Raw genomic sequence first — 22,187 nt, 5'->3', positions numbered from 1 at the left:
AAAGTAGTTTCTCTTCCTAGCTGACGGCTCACAAGGGCACCTTGCGGTGATTTCTCTTAGTTCCTCGTGCCGTGGCCTGAATGCATTTCTTGGGCGGAGCAGAGGTAGAGGGTGTTTCTTCGTCCACCTGAGGGCCCATTTGGGTTACTTGTTGCGACGGTCCGGCTTGAGAGTTCGGTGATTCGTTCTCATTGTTCTCGGGTGGCGAGGTTTGATCCTGCGCGATGGTTTCACCTACATCCTGACCGTTGGGATTTATTGGCTGCTGGGTGGTTAGCCCGGGCAGATGGGACAACTCGCCCGGATGGTTTCGCACGGTCACCGACTCCGTACAGTCGATTGAATGGTTTAGGACAGGCACAATGTTGCCCAGTTCGAGCGTGTTTGGACGATGTGAAATAACAATGAACTGGGTGTGCTTCATAAATTTCTAGCAAATAATATATTGCTAACAATGAAACTATAAGTAGCTACAAAAAAAATGATAATATATATATATATATATATAGCTCTAAACACTATAATTTATGTAAGTATCTTGGTAAAGCGGAAGACTTGTGCTTACTCGGTCTCCTTGCGGAATGCGGCCTCCATCTCGACCCGTTGCTATCTGAGGGCAGCAGTTCCATTGTCGTGGGTTTCCATCTCTACCACGAACGTTTCGTGCTCCTTGCTGTACTGCTGCAGCTTGGTCCTCTCGATGGCTGATCCATCCTCTGCTGCATAGAGCAAACATAGTGTTGAGTGCCCACAATCTCCTCCAGATACTCCAGCATTCCCGTTTCGTTTTCCGTCTACCCCTTTGGCTTCATCATGGCAATGGACTCCACTTCGGTGTCCAGGACGAGAAAGCGACTGTGCACCAGATCCACATTGTGGTGCCGTAGCAGTTTGGCCACATCTTTGAACTGGGCCCGCTTTCCGTTGATCACGTAGTACGAGGAGTTGTCCTACTTGGCTATGCGTTCGATGACAATGCCGGAGTTCGGCACATCCTCGCAGCTGCCGTCGGCCCGGTCCACAACCACTTCCACCGAGCAACTCTCGACATTGCGAAATTTCGAGGACGAGTGGATCACGGCTGCGATGCGATTGCAGCGTATGCGGGTCGCACGGCAGCCAAAGACGAACATCAGGGAGTCGATGATGTTGCTCTTGCCGCTGCCATTCGGTCCAATGATGAACGTCAAACTCTGGTCAAACGGTCCCACATACACTTCGCCGGCAAAGCTCTTGAAACTATTTATCAAAACACTCGCGATGATCAGCCGTGGTCCCGCGCTCACCATGGAGCAATCTGGCGGCACAGGAACGCCATCCTCGTCAAAGGAGAACAGGGCATCGTTCATGGTGTGCTTGGCAGTAAAGTAGTCCATGGCGGCCATAGCTTCATTCATGGTGGCCTTGCCGGCGTCATCCTTCTGCTCTTGCTCTTGCTGGGCTCGCATTTGCTGCTGGGCAGTTGGTTGCGGCACTTGAACCTGACCGCGCGGACGTCCCCTCTGGGCTCCCTTCGGCGTGCCCTTGCTGTTATTCGCCTTATGCATTTTTTCCTCTTTTTCAAAACTAAACCAACTTGCTTGTATATCAGGCGCCAAAGAAAATTTGGAAGTAGTGGTGACAGAGTCGAAGTCATCAAAGCTTGCAAAAAATTGGTGATATCGATGCTTGGCGATGCGGTGCAGCATCGATGTTCTTCCATCTCTAACGTGTCTCTGCTTACAGCGGTGTGTGTATCCGCTAAATAACAGTAACAGTTCTGTTAGGAAAACTTTATTTCCATAACATTTCTGTTAGGAAACTCAAGAGCTTCGCAACCGAATTTTTCTGGCATCGATTGTTGGATTCGATTTATTTTCACATCAAACGAGTAATCAATCTAACATTTATGCTTGGAAAACTATGATTTTTAACATTTCTGTTGGTAAAATAATGGTGATTGCTTTTTAACATTTCTGTTGGGAAATCGATCGTTATCAATCTAACATTTCTTTTAGAAAAATGATGATTTAAACAGAAATGTTATCGTTAAATTTTTAAATTCTAGGTGGGGAGTCCAAGTTCTCAACCACCGAAGTTCTCAACCACTAAAGTTCTCAACCACCAAAGGTTTAGACCACCAAAGTTCACAACCACCGAAGATCTCAACCACTTCACCAATCGATGCTGGCATCGATGTTGGCATCGATTCCCCCACCCCCCTCTGAAGTAAAACAGCAGCGCAGGCTGCTTATCTACTAAATGTAATTAATTTGCTTATTATTGAAACAATTGTCGAGATTACTAGCCTGAGGCAGACAATCCGGCGTATGAGCCAGTCCGTTGGCCAGCAGGAGCAGCCAGTGAGTGAGGGGGAGAGAGAGGGGAAGTGGCATTCGCAAAAAACAGCTGGACACAAACAGCAGCAGCAGCAACAACAATAACAAGGCAGTAACGAGGTCGCAGGACCGAAAAAAGAAAAAGGAGGCGCAGGAGTAGGAGGTGTGTATGTGTACCCACTGGCACGCCCACTGCGCAGTCCCACGCCCACTGCGCCCCATATCCACTGGGCACGTACACACATATCTTGCAAGTGCCGTGAATAATTGATGTGGCTGTTTGCTGTGTGCCGTGGGCTGCGGACTGCGGACTGAGGCGTGCCCGCCCATCTATGGAGCCACTAATCGATTGGGCTGATCCCATCCAGGCTGTTGCCATCAGCACATCGCCATGCGCTTTAACAAGTCGGAGCTAAACACACTGGCCAGCAATCCAGCAACCCGGTTCGACAAGGAGGGCCTGCTCATCATCATCGACCGGCAGGAGGGCTTCCTGTGGCGCTCCAGCGAAGGTATGCCCTGATTACCGACACCCATTAGCTAGGCTGCACAACCATTCCAGCTGGCACCTGCACCCACAACCACAATCACAACCACTTCATCCTGTCCTGACCTGTCCTGTTCAGTCCTGTTCAGTCCAGGCACACACTTGGCTTATGCACACACTTCATTCTCCCGCCCACAGTCAGAGTTGAACGTTGGTGTAAACTGCGTGGCAATTTACTGTTCTACCTCAAGGATAAGGACCCCAAGTCCGCGGTGGCCGGCCTCCTGGTGCTGGAGAATTGTCGTCCGCGCATACAGAACGAGGAGCGTGACCCGGAGGGCTACATTTTCGATCTAGGTGAGTGGTGGCCTTTAATGTTTTGCCCAGACTAATTGCTTTTCGATGACAGACTTCAAGGACGGCTTGTCGGAGCGGTTTATCAGCCGCTCGTCGGCCGAACGTCTGGCCTGGGTGCACTGCATCGAACAGGCCTCCAGCGAGAAGCTGAACCTGCTCATCCGCCAGCTAAAGGATCAGATTGTTATCAAGAGCCGGCAGTTAAACGGCCCGGGAATGGGCAATCACATTGATCTGGGCATGCCCCTCGAGCAGCAGGTGCAGGAGCAGATACAGCTGCACCAGCAGCAGCAGCAGGTCCAACCAGCGGAGGAGCAGGTCCAACCAGCGCCCCCCTTGGAGGCGGCAACGACGGCGCCGTTTGAAGGTGATCTTATACAGTTCTAACCCAACCCAAACCAAACAAAACAAAAAAACCAAACAATCAGCCAAGGAGCGCGGAGATCGTTATTGTTTCTGTTCTGTTAACCAAATCCTAAATATTCGCCCAACCAACCGCACCTGCACTCCCACCCTCTCGCTCATTTCCACGCACCCACATCCGGTTCATAGTCATTAGATGCCATATAATCGCTTCATCCGCAAACATTCTGCATATACACACATGATTAAATTTTGTATGTGGTATATGTTGGTATATCTAATCGTAACCGGAGATGGGTGACGAATGAACGGAAACGTTTAAGGTTTCGCTCTCCTTTATTGAATTTATATGTTGTATATTTAAGTTTAATCCAAATGGCAATTGGATATGGAATTTAATCCATCTGATGGAACTGAAAAAGATGAATTTATTCTTGGAATAAACTTTGTTTTGCTAATGAATTTAAACGGAACTAACTGTTGTTTGTTATTTAATCCCACCCGCGTTGCCCAGCCGCCCCGAATGAATGCCTCTGCAGTGTGCTCACCTGGTCTCTACGCTTCTTCTACTTGCAGAAATCGATCTCTCGGAGCTGCCCATTTGCGAGACGGCCCTCTCCTGTGATACCCTGCCCCTGGACGCTGTGGGGCGACCGCCCAATCCGCAGGTGGTGTGCTCGCTGCTGCCCGCGGCTGGAGAGGATTGCCTGTGGCGGGAGCACGCCCGCACCGAGCTGCAGGAGCGGACACGCAGCCCGCAGTTCCTGTGCACCATGCGCTTCCAGCGCAGCGCCGGCTTCTCCGCCGCCACGCGTCTTCGCTTCAGCGTCCTCGATGTCCGCGAGCGGATGACGCTCACCGCCCTGCCGCTGGGCCATGCCGAGGTGGCCCTGGGCGTCATCCAGGATACCAGCCGGCTGCGTCTGCCACTCACGTCGCCGCGTGGCGAGTGCGGCTTCATCACGCTGGCCTCCTGGTCGCCCGACGCCGCCGTGGAGCCCGGCCAGTCGGGAAACGGGCCGCCGCGATCCAGCACCCAGCTCTTCGAGGGATCAGGCGCCGCCACAGGTGCCACCACCGGGAGCAGCAGGCGAGGTAAGAAGTGCAGGGTTTTGCAGTCATGTGTACATAATAGAGCCCTGCCGAAATTATCAGAATACTTCAATAGGGTAATTTTCTCAGGGACGAACCTTTTAAAACGCGAATTCTTCAGTTTCTATTAGAGTCGTTCATAAAGTATAACGTCTTAAATAAATAACAATTGATTCTAAAAGAGCAGCAGGCGAGGTGAAAAGCGGAGGAGTTATATGTACATAATATATATACCCCAAGGAAAGGTTTATTTACTTTGGCAGAAAACATTTTAAAACGCGAAATCTTTAGTTTTTGTAAGAGTCGTTCATAAATTCTGACGCTTTTAACCAAATAATGGTTGGTTCTACCTAATAACAATTAAAAACGATAATTCCTCAGACTGCATTTAGTATGTGACAATGTCACTAAATGGCGTTGATTGCAATCTTCAGACTATATTTAGAATATATATGATTGGTTCTATAAGAACTCTGGAGCTAAAAAAAATCCCATTATCTTAAAAACAAAAAATTTTAAATGCGATTATAAAGTAAGACGTTTTACTAAATGTCGTTTGGTAATACCAGAACCTATAAGACCCCATTATAGAAATAACAGCACAAACCAATGCTGATAATGTTATAATCATTTAAATAATTTTAAAATATGAAACATAGTATCATACCATATATTATTGTTTAAAATGCTTTGTATAATTTAAACACTTAATCATTACAGTATATGAATCATACTGATGTGATACCATGGGTGTCACAGAAATCCCTGAAAAATTGGTCGTTATTCCAAAATTTCAGGCTTTTGAAATAATTTTTTCAACCCTATAAAGGAATATAAAATATTTGTTAAACATTTTAAAGGTTTCTGGGAACACCAACATTTGAGTTTGGGTTAGAATATGTGATTTCTGGAATATCTTACGCTCGTGATACCAAAATTTAAACGGAATTTAATGGATAGTGCATTTATTTTACAATTGTGAAACAATTTTTTCCAACTCTATGGAGTGATTTAAAATATTTACTTAAAATTAAAAAAGGGTTTCTGGGAACACCAACGTTTGAGTTTGGGTTAGAAAAGGAGATATCTTACGCCATTGTATAAACATTTGATTATTTAAGTAATGATCGTTGAGAGTTACTACTGTACCATATAGACCTTACTGACATACTGATTATTTATCATCCTATCTACAGCCCATCGCCGCACCCAGTCGTTGCCGCCGAAGCTGGGCGTCCGCTTGTTTGTGCCCCAGCAGTGTGGCCTGCAGCGGGTGTGCTGCAATCCCCGCCTGCGCACCTACCGCCTCCACTCGTCGCTGGGTGCGGACATCAGTGTGCAGGAGACGCTGCTGGAGGCGCGCCTGTGCTGCCTGCTGCCCCAGCAGCTGCTCTCCATCTGGATACAGCGCGAGAAGGAGCTGCTGCAGGAGATCTCCGGCATGGGCGAGCTGAGCGGCGAGTGGCGCTGGCGGCAGATGAACCTGCTCGAGGAGCACCTGCGCCTGCTCAAGGACTACTCGCAGGCCAAGCAGAACATCCAGCAGCTGGCCCGCGACGGCGTCTCCTTCAAGCGCTCCTCGGCGAAGGCGGACGAGGCGCTGGAGTTCCTGCCGGTCAACCTGCACGTCCAGCGGATGTGGGCCCAGAACGATACAATGCAGCGGCGCGGCCTCCTCGACGTCGTCACCGTGGGCGCCTTCACGCGCCACGATGCCAAGGGACGCAAGTGCGGTGGCCTCATCAAGTGAGTGAAATTTTCCAAATGTAATCAAAAAATCAATCACTTAAAATGGCCCATCAAAAAGCAATCAAATATTTGGCCAACCCATTCATTTCCTACAAGAATTAAACATTTTTATTTTTCTTAGAATAATTAATAGGTATTTTTTACAAAAAAAGAAATTATAACTATATAAAATTATTATTTTATTCAAATTTTTTTTTCTGAAGAAAAACCGGCTTTTTAAACTTAGGCTTCTGTGTGCAGATAAATTTATCAAGAATAATCATTATATATATTTTTTTGTGTTAATAATTATTATTCTGGAAGAGCTTTAAAAAATAGTACCAATCGGAAAAATAAATCGACTTCATTGATTTTAAACATTAATTCAAAACATATTCGTTTTATATAATATTTTATAATATTTAAATTAGATAAGAAAAAAATTAAAATGTATTCAAATATTAAAAAGAAACGTAAACCTAAATGTTAGTTTCACACATTGCTGAACTATTTATATCCAGATATCCCAAGTAAATGTAATTAAAACTGTCGAGTTGAAGGCCTTTTACCAGCTTTAGATTAAACCATTTTTTAGCTCTCTGTTTCGATAGTATAAATTAAAATAAATAAATTAATTTATATGTCGTCCGCAGGCTGCTGCAGGAGAGCAAGTCGTGGAAGCTGGAGCAGAGCAACGCGTGCAAGGTGCAGGCGGCCAACGACGCGGTGCAGGCCACCAAGCAGCTGCGCAAGGAGATCGTCGAGCTGATGTCCCAGCTGCTCCAATTGGCCGGGCGGCGGAGCTCCAAGGACATGATGCCGCTGTGCAACCAGATGGTGGCCCGCACCCGCACGCTGCTCAACATCTGGGAGCCGAGCATCGTCGAGGAGGCGGTGGCCTTCATCGAGCGCCATCGCATCATCGAGGAGCCGGAGAACGTGCTGATGGAGCCGATGTCGCCGTTCCGCAAGATCACCCAGCAGCTGACGGCCCTCGAACTGAAGTCGCCGGAGCTGGAGGACTTTGCCACGCCGGTGGTGGCACCTCCGGACCTCTGGCCACGCGGCCAGCCACCGCTGATGCGCTCCAACAGCTGGCATCCGAGCAACAGCTCTCCGTCCAGCTCGCTGGACATTCGGGCCATCGACTCGCTGCAGCATGTGGTCAAGTGCTATAATGATCACTTGCGCAGCCTGGAGCAGGGCAGGAATCCCCGCCAAATGGAGGCGGAGGAGGCCACATATCAGTCGCTGCCGCTGGCCTGGCAATCCACACAAGTTTCGGATGCCCCAGCCCAACCATCTGTGCTGCAGCTCATCGATCTGGACGAGATCGGGCGACAGGCACAGCGGCAGGAGCGACAGGAACGACAGCAGCGGCATCAACAGCCGCCGGCCGGCTTCCTGGACACCAAGCTGATGAGCTCCTCGCCGTCGGCCAACTACTACCGGCCCACGGAGGAGCCGGAGCCCCTGGATCTCACCCAGTTGAACATCGAGGCCAGCGTGATGTGCCTGGTCAGCAAACTGAAGTTCTTCTGCGGCCGCTGCGACAGTCCGGCCATTCGGCTGCGTCACCCCAAAGTGCCCATCAAGCGGGAGGGCTTCGCGGTGGCCCCGCAACAGGCGCCGGATGTGATAGCCGCCCAAGCAGCACCCCAGCTCGACCTGGCCACCAAGCCATCAGGCTCCGTCTCCGTCCAGGGGAGTGCCTCTGATCTGCCCGTGGACACTGGCTTAGCTGTGAGGAAGGGCAACAAGTTCACCGACGGCCTGGACCTCTCGATGACCACGGATTGGGCGGCCGAGCTGCGGCCGAGCATGCGCAAGCTGCGCCACGCCATGGACCGCCTGCTGAAGACCGCCCGGCTGATGCACTCGGTGCAGCGACTGCAGCAGGATATGCGCTGCAACCGGCTCCAGGCGAGCATCACCTACCGCAGGGACGTCTGCTTCTCCCAGGCGGTAAGGATTAAGATTCCTTTTTTTTTTTTGGCAGTGCTGGGTGGTAGATACTAGATACTTTTGCCTGGGCAAAGTTGCGCTCAAAATAATAGTGGTTTTTTTTTTTGGCTAACGGAAAAAGCAATCGAAAATAGTCTGGAAGCAAGTTTTCAAACACTTGTTTGTATTTCCGAGGAAAATATTTTTTTAAAAAATTTAAATAATGGTTATAAAATCATTTACTACAGTATGCATTACTACAGTGAATTTAAAGAAATCATTATCAGTACTAGTTATTTTTTAGCTTATGGAAACAACAATCGACAATAGTTTGGGAGCAAGTTTTGTTTGTACTTGTTTGTATTTTCGTGAAGTTAATACTATACTATTAACACGATGAGGCAAATATAAAAATATACATTTAAAAAATTTTATTATTTTTTTTTTACTGATAATTTTAAAAAAAAAATATTTTTTAAACTTATTAAATAGTTGTTGGTAAATCATTTACTACACTATACATTACTATAATGAATTTAAAGAAATCATTAATTTTCCTTGAATAACTAAAACAGTATCAATGAAATCATTATCAATATTAGAAGTTTTTTAGCTTATGGTAATAGTTTTGAAGAGAGTCTTTAAAAAATACTTGTTTTATTTTGTATTTTTGTGTAGCATATACTATTTACTCAATGGGGCAAATATTAAAATACACTTTTACAGTAGGTATAATATCTATCAATATTTCTAAAAAAAAAAAGCTTGATAAAAAAAATGTTTTTTAAACTTATACTTATTGCATTTTATATACCTTAGGAAAAAGCTGAGCTAGGTTATTTAGGTTCTAAAAAGTTTTTATTTATTTTTGTTTTAAAATTAGCTTGATAACACTAAATTATATTTTTATTCTTCTCGTATATGTTAATGCGAATAAAAATTGAAGATTACTATCGTGGTAGTTTTCAGTGAGTTTATGAAAACCTCACACTGAACGCCTTCTTAGAGGAGAAATCAATATTTTTCTGAGCTTAAGAATTCGCTATATTTATCGTTTTAAAAATCCTTTATTGCTTGTGGTTTTGTAACCAAAATGTTAAAAACCAAAATGTGTTGGAAATTGGCCAACAAATATTAATTTCTTAAAGATGCAAGCAAGTAACGTAGGTTACTGGTCAGTTTTCCGTGTTTTCCAATGACTATGTCCAATTGATTCTTGTGGAAAACTCACACCGAACTCCTTCTCACTTCCAGCTAACCGCTCTGGTCAGCTCCCTGATGCTGCGGCTGTGGGGCAGCGAGCTGGACATGGGCTATCTGGTGATGCTGCGCGACCTGGGCCCCCTGGCCTACTTCGAGGGTCTGCTGACGCTGTACGGCAACGAGGCGGACATGTGGAGCGACATGTGCATCGCCATCGAGGATCTGTCCGCCGTCAGCTTCCAGCTGGTGCGGGCCCAAGGCGAGGCGGCGATGGCGCCGACGCCGAGGATCACCGGATCGCGGCAGGCACTGGAGGTGCAGCTGCCGGTGCCGGAGCACTCGCTGCCGGGCAACGGCACCTCCATTGCGTTCAAGATCACGCCCGTCTTCTTCAACATCGGCATCAACGAGAAGGCCAGCTTCGCGGAGACACTTGGCCAGACGCGCGAGCAGCACCGCTCCAACTGGGACAACTATCTGCGCCTGAGCCAGTACTTTGGGCGCTACCGCAAACTGGGCCTGGGCTCCGTCGACGCCGGCGAATCGCTGCAGTCGCTGCTCGGCTTCATGGAGCAGCAGCTGCGGGCCAACGTGTCCAAGAACGTCAAGATACTCCATCTGGCCGAGGACGCCTGCCGGCTGATGGACGGCCTGCGGTTCACCTCCTGCAAGAGCGCCAAAGACCGCACCGGCATGGCGGTCACCCTGGAACAGTGCCGCGTCCTGGTCCGCGAGTTCCAGCTGCCAGCCAAGCACGTGCCCTATGCGCTCAGCACAATGCGAAGGTGAGTTTCTAAATCGAATCTCTAGAGTGTTTCTAAATAATTCTAATTTATTTTTGAGTGCATGCAACAATGCATGGTGAAAATTACGCCTGCAGATTTTATTGCACTTTGTCTTTAAATATTACAAAACTAAAAAACAATTGAAAATATTATGGCTGATTGGATAAAAATATTGATTTTATTTATGAATCGTATCTCTATAGTTTTTCAAAGTAGCTTCAATTTATTTTTGAGTGCATGGTGAAAAATACGACTGCAGATTTAATTGCATTTTGTCTTTAAATATTACAAAATTACAAAAAAAAAATGAAAATATTTTGGTTGAATGGTTAAAAATATTAGTTTTATGTCTGATTAAAAACTAATTGATTTTTTTTTAAATACTTTTAAAAATAGTTTATATTTCAAAAGAGGTTGTCTATTTTTTCACAAATGGATAAGCCTCTTAAAAAATTTATTTTTATGTATGGTAGCCCATTTCTGTCGGGTTTTCAATTTTTAATAGTTTTTAAAAATAATAATTCGCTAGAGATAAACATATTATTGCCATCACTGCAGAAGCATTGCAGGACTGCAATAAACGATTCCTTTTTTGTTCTATTTTAGTTTAAATAAAACTAAAAGATAAAGGATTTATCGCACTTGGAAAAGGGTTATTGCACTTGCAGATGTGTTCATCATATGGTTGTTTCGAAATCCTCAATAGAAATCCATTAAAAACCACATATAATTAAAATTTTAAGACCTGTTTGCGGTATACTGAAAGTCTTTATACATATATTGAGTAGTTAAAATTCTCCAACATATTTTAAATAGTTTAAAAAGGCTAAAAACATATTCAAAGAGATATGGCATTGCATTCATTACCCTAAAATCTATATTTATGAAGTCATTTTGCTCTTTGAAATTAAAAGGTTATATTCAAAAATTAGCAATTTAATTAATTACATTAAAAGTTCTTTTAAATATATTTGTTTTAAAGATGACTATACTTTTATATTCAAAATTATTTTTGAGCTTAAGATATAGTTACTCAATTCAATGAAGTTCAAAATGTCTCTAAGCAAGAAATATGTACATATTGCCAAAACATTTTCTAAAGAAAAATTTCTAACATTTTTACCTATTGTGTGTATTGCTATGATAGAAAAAATATCTAAGAAAGGAACCTATTGAATTGAAGTTATATACTTATATTTTCTATTCCAGTGAGGGCACCCGCATGGACAACGTACTCAAGAACATTGGGAAGCGAAAGTATGCCTTCAATCGAACTCAGGTCTCTTTTCTGCCGGCCATGTACAGACCGCCAGTTGGTAGTTACGGCAAGGCGCAGACTTAAGGATTCCACGCGGGATAGGGATCCGGATAGGGATCCCCTTCTGAATGTGCAATCGAAGTACTTAAGAGGATTCGAACTGGTCAACACATACGATATATCAGCGGAGCAAAGCAAAACAAAACGTATAAAACTGTGCCAAAAATACAAAACACAATTTAACCAATTTTGCGCAAGGCAAACAAAACAAAACAAAACGAATCGAAAAGTGAGAGAAAATAATAGGAAACTAATTAAATTAGCACATTGAAGGAGTAACTTCCGGACAATTGTTAAGGCATCACACAATTCCAATTGCAATACGGTAGTGTCTCCCGTAGTAGTGTCTATAACCCCTATATTCCCATATTTATTTAGGCTATATCCAGATAGTTGTAGTTTGCAGATGAGGCAACCGTGTACTTTAGCGACTCATGTACTTCCAGTGAATAAAAAAACAAACTTGTTAACCACTATTACACACAAACTTAACGTGACTGAGCTAGTTCTATATCCCTAATAGTCCTGCACCCGTCCGGTGCCGAGACGCTGCTTCCGGATCTCGGTCTTCAGCCACGAGGGCACATCGCGTATGGCATGGGCGTTGGGGAAGCGCAACTGCTGCTCCGGTCCATCGAAGGGATGCGTTTTGGCCAGCTTGCGCTGCAGGTATTCCTTGTTGAGCTGCTTCTGGTCGCGATGCTTGTCCATGTACAGATTGAATGGCTGCTTCAGCGGGAAGAACTTCTGATCGGCCAGATACGGCTTGGGGAAATCGTACTCGTAGACGGGTTCCTTGCACTCTGCGCGACAAAGATATGGATAACGATGTCAGTCTGAGATCTGATATCTGATATCTGATGCGAGCCCCGCCCTCAACTCACTCAAGACATCATGGTAGAATGGGGTCAGCGACTCGTCCCAGTTGGTCTGATAGAAGGCCAAACCAGCCGGCGTCAGCTCCTCCTGGTGCTGGCGATAGAAGTCCAGGGTGCGGAAGGTGCGCTTCTCCAGGTTGCTGTAGTCGGCATCGTTTATCTGATAGGAGTCCAGATCGAGGCGCTGTTGCTGCTTGTACAGCACAAAGACCATGCGCTGGTAGCCAACGCCGCGTGGCGGGAACGGTGGCAGATACTCGGCAAGCACCTGGCCATCGGCCACCTTGCCATTGGGTATATTGGCACTGGACAAAGGGAGGATCAGTCGCGATCAGGCGGGTCATTGTCATCATAGCTTACATGAACCAATGCAGGCACTCGGCCGTGGCATTTGTATAGTGCGCATCGGGATTGGTGGCCACCAGGGTCCACCAGTAAGTGGTGTCCTGGCCAGCGGCGGCAGTTTGTCCGGTGATGGGATCCAGCAGGCCATCGAAGGTGATCTGCGGCGCCTTGGCGGCCTCCGCCGGCTTGATCACGTTGCCATTGTAGACGGGCGCCAGGCTGTCGCCCTCCAGCTGGTAACCAATGTTGAGCGGCACCCGGGGCACAAAGTAGGCGCTGCCAAAGAGGTGCTCGAAGATGCCGTAATGATCGGCCAGCAGGCGCAGATCATGCTGGCCCGTGGTCCGGACATAGGTCCGCTGCACCTTGTCCAAGTCGATGATCACTGCAGGGGAGATATGAGATAGGTTAATCCAATGGGAATGTGACCCACCCCCCAGTGCATCCACTTACGCTTGTTGCTGCGCGCCAGCTGCTCCAGTTCCTTGCTGCTGCGCTGCGCCCTCAGGTGCTCCAGTCGCGCCTTCAGCTGCGCCGATCGCGACTCCTTCAGCTGCGGGAAGCCAATGTTGATGCGGGCCACCACCTCCGGATCCGTGGCGGTCTCCTCTGGGGTGAAGATGTGTACGGATAGGTATTATCTGAGGCAGGAGACCCGGCGAGTGGTTACATCAATGCCGCATCGCTTACCTTGCACCCGCTGCTCCAGGGTGCGGGCCACGCCAGGCGGCTTGCCTCGGATGGTGTGTCCTTGCCGGGTTCCCGTCAGCAGCACGCTGGCCGGGGCACCACGGACACCCTGGTTGAGGCCGCTTTTCATTAACAAATTACTGAACGACATGGTTTTGTAATTTGCAGGCGGCTCGGTTCGGTATATACGTGATGGAAGTCAAAATAATATACCGTAATATACTTTTTATACCATTACTCAAGAATACCACAATTCATATGGGGTATTCCCGTCGCACTTGACAAGAAAAAGAGACAGCTGTGTGAAATCAGAGGAAAACTATCGAAAGCGAGTAGACTTAGAGATGGAAAAATAGGTTTGCTTATTTTAAGTTATTTCTGTAGGTTTCCTTTTTTTAAGTTCTTTCACTTCAAAATATTCCTGTTGCTAATTTTTGATCTGCCGAATATATATATTTTGAATGCCAGTAAAATCAAGTCATATTTTAACATTATTAATCGAGTACTTATCTTTCGGATCTTTATTTAAATACATAAGTTACTAAATACTAATCTTTACTTGTAACCTTATTTCTGAATACAATTAAAGCTATTTAGCTTTTAATTTATTAGGTTTTCGGTGATAGAATATTTTGTTCAAGTATATTGGGTTGCGCTATGTAACGGTGACAGTTGTTTGCCAGAACATAAATATTAAAACCCAGTTTTAAAAACCTACAAAAAAGTAAAGTACTTTCTGAATGTTCAGCACTTGAGGAAACGACATAAAATTGTTTCTGTTGAATTGACTGACCAGCGTAACAAAAGTATTTTTAAATTGTTGTAACAAGTTTAATTTTATTTTACATTGTTTATTACTATAACTATTTTAATTATTTACTAGAAACTAAAATAATTTAAGTGTTCCCTATATGACTAAATCTCTGAATTGCTATAAATGTCTGCTGAATTAGCGTTTTTGTTTTTTAATGCTTCTTCCTAATTTGATTTAATAGTATATAAGGCGTTTTACGAGGTTTTTAACAAATGACGAATTTTCTGAAAATTGAATTTGTTTGGCAAAGAGCTAACCGTAATTCAGCGATTCAGTGGCTTAGAAAAAACCCTGAATTTAATTACCAAATCACGTTATACGCGTGAGTGCTTTCACTCACTAAAAAACTATCGATAACACGTTTGTCAGCCCTGGTCTGACCAGCTGTTTTTAAAACCCACTACACGTGATAGTTGTTATTGTTGTTGTTGCTGTTGCGTGTGTCCGAATTGCCTTTCAAAAGTCAAATCAACTAACGTAATTCGGAAAACCATGTTTAATACTTTCTAAAATTACACCAGGACCTCGAGCACATCCCATTTTGGACACCACTACTAACATTATGGCTGGTCCGCCGGCGGAGGACATATAAATATCGCAGACCGGCCACCAAAACCACTTAAGAACAGCAACCCTTGAAGATTGGCAAATCCAGAGAAGCCGGACAGCATGCAATCCCTGCGCAGCTGCCCGGCCCGTGGCCTAATCCTCTCCAGCGCCTTCCGCGGCGGTCAACGCAGCCTACGGATGAGTTGGCCACGGAAGAGCGGCGCGCAAGGTGCAGGTGCAGGTGCAGGAGGAGGACTAGGAGCTGGAACTGGAACTGGAGGCACCTCCGCCACCGGCACCATCGGCTTTTCGGCGCTCCAAAAGCTACGGGAATGGCATGCCAGCGCCTTTAGCAGCCGCTTCCTGCTCTTCACCAACGTGGGCATCTCGCTGTCCCTCAGCTGTGTGGGCGACATCCTCGAACAGCATCTGGAGATCTATTGCGGCGAAATCGAGCGCTTCGAGTCCACTCGCACCGCCCACATGGCCATCAGCGGGGTGACGGTGGGCGTGATCTGTCACTATTGGTACAAGATGCTCGACAAGCGTCTTCCCGGGCGCAGTATGCGCGTGGTGGCCAAGAAGATCGTGCTAGACCAGCTAATCTGCTCTCCCATATACATTTCCGTGTTCTTCGTCACACTGGGCGTGCTGGAGCGGAAGGACAAGCACGAGGTGTGGGAGGAGATCAAGGAGAAGGCCTGGAAGCTGTACGCCGCCGAATGGACGGTGTGGCCGGTGGCGCAGTTCGTCAACTTCTACTGGATCCCCGCCCATTACCGCATCTTCTACGACAACATCATCAGCCTGGGCTACGACGTGCTCACCTCGAAGGTCAAGCACAAGCAGTCGCACTCGCATCTCAAGAAGATTCCCTAACCCTGCGCCAGCCTCATCCCTTGTAACTATTTATTATCAAAGCAAAAACCTTGTAAATACAGACGAGATCCCGTGTACAGACTAAACAATTGTGTATTAATCACAGCGGTTACAACGTTTGATTGAGCTGCCCAACTGGGCAACTGGAAAGCCTTGGCCAACAAAAGGACCTGCAAGCACGAGTACAATGATCCGGGGCCGATGGGGAACTGACCAAAAGGAAGCCCGTGCCGATGACGCACATCTAGTTTGGCGAATGCGATAAGATTCACCCTCTAGCAACAGCCGAGCTAACAAACATGCGATGCGATGCGATGGCGATGGCGATGCCAAGCCTACCTTCTGAGTTGTTTCCACCTGATAAGCTCTGCTTGGCAGCCGCCTCAAAAATACTTTATAGAACCCATAACCATCGCAGTGATAAGGGCCTGCTGAACGCATCATTAGAAACTATATATGTAGCTATAAATATAGATAGGCACGTGAGGCTTTCTATTCTATAGCAGAAATCACGAATTGCCAATTTTGCTGATTTGACTTTCAAAGATTCTTACTGAAATTAATCGGATGTGTTGAAAGCTTTAGATGATTATACACTGGCCGATAGCAGTGTAATGTTATTACATTTTTTCAAAATATTGATTATTAGTTATTAAAGCTTTATTAGCTTTAAATATTTGTATAACGATTCGCTTAAAATACAACTACAATACTAAATATAATATTGTTTTATATATTTAAAGCAACATATGTAAGTTAAGGAGTGTGAAAACATATTGCTTTGGGATTACACTTATAGCCAAACCAATTCTGTGGCCTTTATTATTGAGAAATTTTAGCTTTAAGGGAAAAAAAGATTTGGCCATTCACTATCTTTATTTATTGGGCCCAAGAGAATCTTATCAAGTCATGCCAAATATTTTGGAGACACGTCATCCTTTCCAGCACTCCACCACTTTCATTCGCACGACTATCTATATAGTATATAGATCGGGGGTGCGTGGAGAGTTCTGTCAAGTGTTTCTTCCTCATATCCATTAATGAAATGAGCTGCTGCCAGTTCTTATCTCGTTTGACTTCGCTTTTTATTTCAAGAGCGTTTAATTAGAATCGTGCTTGACATTGATAATGAAAGTTTCCAAATAAAAAAAGAGCCAAACAAGACTCATTTCAATGCCATGTGGATGGCAACAAAATCGAGTTCCTTTTGGAAAAAAAAGCTGAATAAATTCCGAATTTCTTGCCTTCGCCTCGCATCGATTTGAATGTGTTTCGGTTGAAATTTATTCGAATTTTGGCGTTGCTTAATTTTTTGCATATATGTATATGTGTCTGGTCTTGCGAATCGGAAAACAAGACCGGTTGGGAACCAGTTTTTTGACTGAGAAGATTAATTCTCGATTTCGTCTCGCTACCTAGCAACCTAATCTTGTTTGTTTGGGGTCGCCTTCAGCAAAAAAAGAAATAAGAATCGATACCGTTTGGAATTTTTAATTTGATTTTATAATGAAAGTTTGCCAGTCGTCTTAAGCAAAAAATGTTAATTTTAAACAATCTTTTTATCATATAAATGTATACTTTTATTATGTTATTAAACATGTGTTTAACAAAGTGATTAAATGTACTTTTTTTTGGTCTTAGAAATATTAACTTTTTTGGCAAATCATTTTTAATACATATAAATATAAACAAATATTTATTTATTATTATTCGAAATATTTTGTAAACAATAACTTGAGAATAGATAAAGTACAAGTATAGATTTATTAACTTGCTTACGGTTACGGGGCGTATACGCGTTGTGTAAATCAGAGCATCATCCTCGCAAATGAGAACACAAAAATGACTCCATATCATATAATGGCGATCCAATTCAGGCCAATTTCCCCTTTATTCTTATAATATTCTTAGTTGCATATGTTATTTGCGTACTCGCGTCTTTGGATCATATCTGCTGACGCACTGCGTCATCTGTCATGCATAAATGCGTGAGATAATCCACTGCCATCGCTCTAAGCTTGCGGATTGGTCGAATTTCAGGGCTCGTCCGCTTGTTGTTCACGCCATAATGGTAAAAATACGAAAATACAGATGCAGAAAATACGTACACAGATAGAAAAATTTGTATCTGTTTTAAAATGTATGGTATGTAAAAAGTTAAGTTAAACCTTTTATTATTATATTTATTTATGCTTACATTTGATTTTTGAATGGAGCTGTACTCTCAAATATGATTAGGTAAATTTTATTGGGAAACAAATATTTATTGGTGTTTAAAGCTTATGAATATATAGATCTAACAGTATCTTAATTTTTTACGTGTCAGTAGATCCTTTCCAATTGGGAACTGGTATTAAAAAAATATCACAAAATTCATTCATTGTGGCATAAGTTGACATTCATAGACTATAGGAAAAAAATACATACGTATAGGAAAACAAAATTTTCTGCAAAATAAAAAAAAATCACAAAGTTTATAATTTAAATAGCTTTTGTATTTTTTTTTTGTTTTTAAAAAAACATCTATTGGAAGATGATAAATTGTTAATTTCAAACACTTCTGAAGTGAAAAAGAATAACAAACTTTGTATTAAATAATATTCCGGAGACCATTTATATCTTCAGTGATTTGAAACCACTAAAAAAAGCATTCAAAAGTATGCAGTAAAAAATAAAATTTGTATTCTATTAAACTTTAAGACCCTATTTATTAGTTATTTCAAATCTCTAGAAATTATTGGCCAAATTCTATGGTTCTGAAGTTCATCCTTAAAGTGATCTTATTTCTTGCGGTGTATGGGTACATATATTGCATGGTGGTTATATAAAAACAACACGGCGGGGGGTGATGACGATCGGAGCCGAAAGAGCGGCAAGTGGAGAGCAGCACACGCGCAGAAAAGTTTTGTAAAAGAGCCAAAGAGTTTGCGATGGCCAAAGAGCGCGAATATACATATAATACAAATTTACGCAACTCGCGAACAGGTGCCCACCCATACACCCATATATTCATACCCATACCCATGCCTTAGCCCCTGGAGATCTTGATGGTGGTGTTTCGGTGTCTATGTATAGCATTTAAATTGGGCACTATAGTCTGACGATCCGACGGATTGACGGATTGGCGGATGGAGTGACTGACTGTGCCAGCTAGGCACATTTTTTTGTGTGCCGTGTTATTCGTTTCTGTTGGCTTAGGGTTTTTTTTACACATTTTTTTTTGTGTGCTATAATTCGAATGCCGGGCAGCCACGCGCAAGTAAATTGTTACTCCGCCAAAAGGTGGGTGTGTGTGTAACTCTTTAGCATAAATTTTGATGGCGAGAGATTCGCAAGAATATGATCAACTAGTTGGTGCTCAGTGGAAGTGGAAGACACCTATTGAGGGTATAGCTCAAAAGTAGACTATGTTTGGAGAAACGGAAATACAAGAATTTTTTGTATTTCCGGTTATTATCATGCAGTTTTTTTTATACGTCATATTCATGGTAACCCCTAAAGTTTCTTTACCAAATCTAGTTAACAGTTAAAATACTAATGAATAAAATCTACACTTCTAGGAACAAAGGTTTTAAGCCACTTATATTGCAAAATCTTAGTTGTCTTTACTTTTATATAAGAGAAAATCAATCACATATAATGAGTTTCAGCTTTGCAGAAACCCTATATACCAGAAAAAATTAACTATTAAAAAACTAGGAAAATAATTACCATTCTTAATTAGTCCTTTTATTGTGTATACTGCCCTATACTCCCTGCAAATACCCTACAAGTGTCGGATGGCGGCAACAAAAGCCGGCCAAAAAGTAAAAGCTTTATAACAGAAAGAACTCATACAAAAAGAGTCGTTTATTTGAGCATGAAAACAAATACATACACTTCTGGTATATTCATGTTGTTCCCTTTATTTTCGACTTGGAGAGCCACACGTGTCGCAGACACGCCATCAAAAAAGATATATGTACATGTATAGTGTATAGTAAATACGAATCTTCCAAAATCAGCCCATGTTTGTATCTTACTCCTTTTGGGCAACTTTAACGAAATGGGGGCATGTCTTTAGCACGCGAGTTAGTCACGAGTTGAGCCACAAAGAGCGATCGTTAAAAAAAGATCGTAAAACGTTATGATTGTGGCAGTTTTGCTGTTCCTTTTTTTTTATTGTATATAATATCTATATTCGTGAGTTTTTTTTTTTGGTACCGTCCCCAACCTTGAAAAAAACGTAAGCGAAAAGAAATGAAATCAATTAGAGAGATAGTCGAGGCAGCTGGTAAACAGCAGAAATTCAGTTTTTTCCTAGAATCGCAACTCTTCGTTTGTTCGCATTGCGCTATTTTTGAATGCCAAAGATCGGCAGTGAAAATTCTGAAGGGGCCTGGGACCTTGAGCAGTAAAAAATGTGTTCTGAGATGCGGACAAGAAAATAAAGAAAGCTAGCGTAAGCAAATAAATCACTTGGACTACGCCCACCATTTTCAGACACCATAAATATCACAGTACATATGAATTTTCACAGCAATGTGTTGACCAAAAGTTAATCCATTAATATGGAGAGCGAATATTAATAAGCGATTTTTTCCAGACCAATGATCTCTCTTTGGATTTTTTTACATTTAAAGGAAATTTCTCATGAATATTTGCTCAGCTTATATTATCTATAATCACAAATTGTAATATGTTTTCAATTGATTTGGATTTGCATTTTAACTTTCAGCTTAACTGCCAGGTTCATCATTTAAGCTCAGGTTGTTCATTAAATGTTGACTACAAATATTTAAGAACCCAATGCTTCCTAATATTTGAATTTGCTTAAGGAAACACACTATTATAAAAATAAATCTAGAATTTAATATAAGAAGACTCTAACTACGCATGTCAAAGGATTGTTAAATTTTTTTGCTAAACGAAAAGCAAATATCATAACCACTCTCTAGCAGTTTTGGACTATTTGATCTCACTTAACAAGCCCAGAAATGCGAATTAAGAATATCATAATAAGACACATTCGAATGACAAAAATAAATAACTGCCTAATAAATGTCGAGTTAAATTTGCAATGCGTAAGAGCCGCTCGCAGGGAAATGCAAATAAATCAGAGAAATCGCCTGACCAATTACCGCCATTCGACATCCGTATTCATATCCCAGGATGACTTGCGGATCCGTAATCAGAGCGGATGATTGAATGACTAAATACCTTATCATTATCATTGTTGTTTGGCCGTGAATGATTGTTTTTCGGGGATGGGGCGGTTGTATCTGGCGGTGTGTGGCGATAAAACCGCATTCATCAACCCGCCTAGCCGATCGCGATCATGTGCTCCTGTATCTGTATCTGTATCTGCTCCCGTATCCGTATCTGTATCTTTTTTCGCTTTTAGTGTCGGGTGGGTGGGACTGGGCGGTGCTGCTGACAGCCAAAGCCCCGGAAACGTGTATCTTGTGATCGTACGAGGGAGTGGCAGATAGCTGATAACTGCCCAGAGTTATTTTTTTTTTTTTTGGTTGGTGGGCTTGTGCCGTGCCCTGACGTCAATGGATCGATAAGCCCCATAGAGATATGATCATCCTGGCAAATGGATTTACAAAGAAAACAAAAATGCAAATATCTGTATGTTTCGCCCAAAGTTTGAAGATCCTCTTTGATTTTTTTTTTATTTGCATTTAAAAATAAAAAAATTACAGCATATTAAGTTGCGGGTAATCCTTCTCTTTAATATGTTTATCCAATATATATTCGTTTTTCCACTTTTGATACAGAATACTTATAGCTATCTTATCATTTTTGTTTTATTTAGTAAATATATTAAAATATGTTAGTGTATTATGTTCCGATTATTATTTCTTTTATAGAATGACATTAGAGTCTTATATTATTATTTCAATAATTATTTCAACAATTTCGCTTATTAAATATATTCAATATATGTATAAATTATATTTATTAAAATAATAATACATATTAAGTTCGATTATATATTTTATTTAGATTATATTGTGATTTGTTTAATAAATTTACATGTCAATCTTACAGAAATGCAAAGAAAGTCCTTAATGACAAAAACTAAAATAAATCTAAAATAAAAAGGAATAACCGTAATTAGCTTCTTGAACGGGGCTTGTATAAATTTTCTTTAGTAAATTTTATACACAAAAATTTCATACAAATTTTCCATAGTTTGTTATGATAAAGTCTCTAAAACTTGGTGCTGGGTATCGGACGGGACTGGTCTTCCGATTGGAACTGCGTCGTTGTCGTTGTCTGTGAACCCCGAGAACCCTTTAGCGCACAACACAGTGTGTTTTGTGTTTTGTGTTTTGAATTAGTGAATCGTATTGAGTTCCCTGCAAACGGATCGCGACGCGTGATCGATTCCAATCCAATTCCAATTCCAATTGCAATTACCTCGACACAGTTGGGTGCGATTAAAGCGG

General features: G+C 42.9%; 3 protein-coding genes across 4 annotated transcripts; 2 read left to right on the top strand and 1 right to left on the bottom strand.

Annotated features, from left to right (window-relative positions):
* The first annotated feature begins 2,193 nt into the window (after nt 1–2,193).
* On the top strand, nt 2,194–12,082 carry LOC108147687 (inositol polyphosphate-4-phosphatase type I A). Of its 2 annotated transcripts, XM_017274397.2 has the most exons (9): nt 2,194–2,481; nt 2,687–2,830; nt 3,004–3,162; nt 3,215–3,529; nt 4,102–4,620; nt 5,814–6,363; nt 6,999–8,310; nt 9,544–10,277; nt 11,487–12,082. In XM_017274397.2, exons 2-9 carry the CDS (start codon nt 2,710–2,712, stop codon nt 11,617–11,619), a joined length of 3,843 nt encoding a protein of 1,280 aa, XP_017129886.1. In that variant the 5' UTR covers nt 2,194–2,481; nt 2,687–2,709; the 3' UTR covers nt 11,620–12,082. The 2 variants fall into 2 exon arrangements, with proteins under 2 accessions (XP_017129886.1, XP_017129888.1); XM_017274399.2 differs by lacking the exons at nt 3,004–3,162; nt 3,215–3,529.
* LOC108147688 (39S ribosomal protein L38, mitochondrial) lies at nt 12,016–13,733 on the bottom strand. Its single transcript, XM_017274400.2, has 5 exons — nt 13,509–13,733; nt 13,272–13,427; nt 12,834–13,203; nt 12,480–12,778; nt 12,016–12,398 (listed from the first exon to the last, which is right to left on the bottom strand). Exons 1-5 carry the CDS (start codon nt 13,657–13,659, stop codon nt 12,112–12,114), a joined length of 1,263 nt encoding a protein of 420 aa, XP_017129889.1. The 5' UTR covers nt 13,660–13,733; the 3' UTR covers nt 12,016–12,111.
* Nucleotides 13,734–14,724: 991 nt separating this feature from the next.
* Nucleotides 14,725–15,836, top strand: LOC108147742 (mpv17-like protein 2). Its single transcript, XM_017274472.2, has one exon. The coding sequence runs from the start codon at nt 14,992–14,994 to the stop codon at nt 15,748–15,750; it is 759 nt and encodes a 252-aa protein (XP_017129961.1). The 5' UTR covers nt 14,725–14,991; the 3' UTR covers nt 15,751–15,836.
* Nucleotides 15,837–22,187: the final 6,351 nt, after the last annotated feature.

This window comes from Drosophila elegans, unplaced genomic scaffold (assembly GCF_018152505.1).
Source record: "Drosophila elegans isolate 14027-0461.03 unplaced genomic scaffold, ASM1815250v1 contig_149, whole genome shotgun sequence".
Lineage (NCBI taxonomy): Eukaryota > Metazoa > Arthropoda > Insecta > Diptera > Drosophilidae > Drosophila > Drosophila elegans.
The sequence above is the reverse complement of the archived record's forward strand: the minus strand, read 5'-3'. Positions and strand labels throughout refer to the sequence as shown.

Bases quoted from the DNA above. Each gene is read 5' to 3' on its own strand.
- LOC108147687 (XM_017274397.2), top strand. From the start codon at position 2,710: ATGCGCTTTAACAAGTCGGAGCTAAACACACTGGCCAGCAATCCAGCA. The intron at 6,364-6,998 runs GTGAGTGAAATT...TGTCGTCCGCAG, and splicing joins AAGTGCGGTGGCCTCATCAA to GCTGCTGCAGGAGAGCAAGT. The intron at 8,311-9,543 runs GTAAGGATTAAG...TCTCACTTCCAG, and splicing joins ACGTCTGCTTCTCCCAGGCG to CTAACCGCTCTGGTCAGCTC.
- LOC108147688 (XM_017274400.2), bottom strand. From the start codon at position 13,659: ATGTCGTTCAGTAATTTGTTAATGAAAAGCGGCCTCAACCAGGGTGTC. The intron at 13,204-13,271 runs GTAAGTGGATGC...TCTCCCCTGCAG, and splicing joins GCTGGCGCGCAGCAACAAGC to TGATCATCGACTTGGACAAG. The intron at 12,779-12,833 runs GTAAGCTATGAT...CCCTTTGTCCAG, and splicing joins GAGTGCCTGCATTGGTTCAT to TGCCAATATACCCAATGGCA.
- LOC108147742 (XM_017274472.2), top strand. From the start codon at position 14,992: ATGCAATCCCTGCGCAGCTGCCCGGCCCGTGGCCTAATCCTCTCCAGC.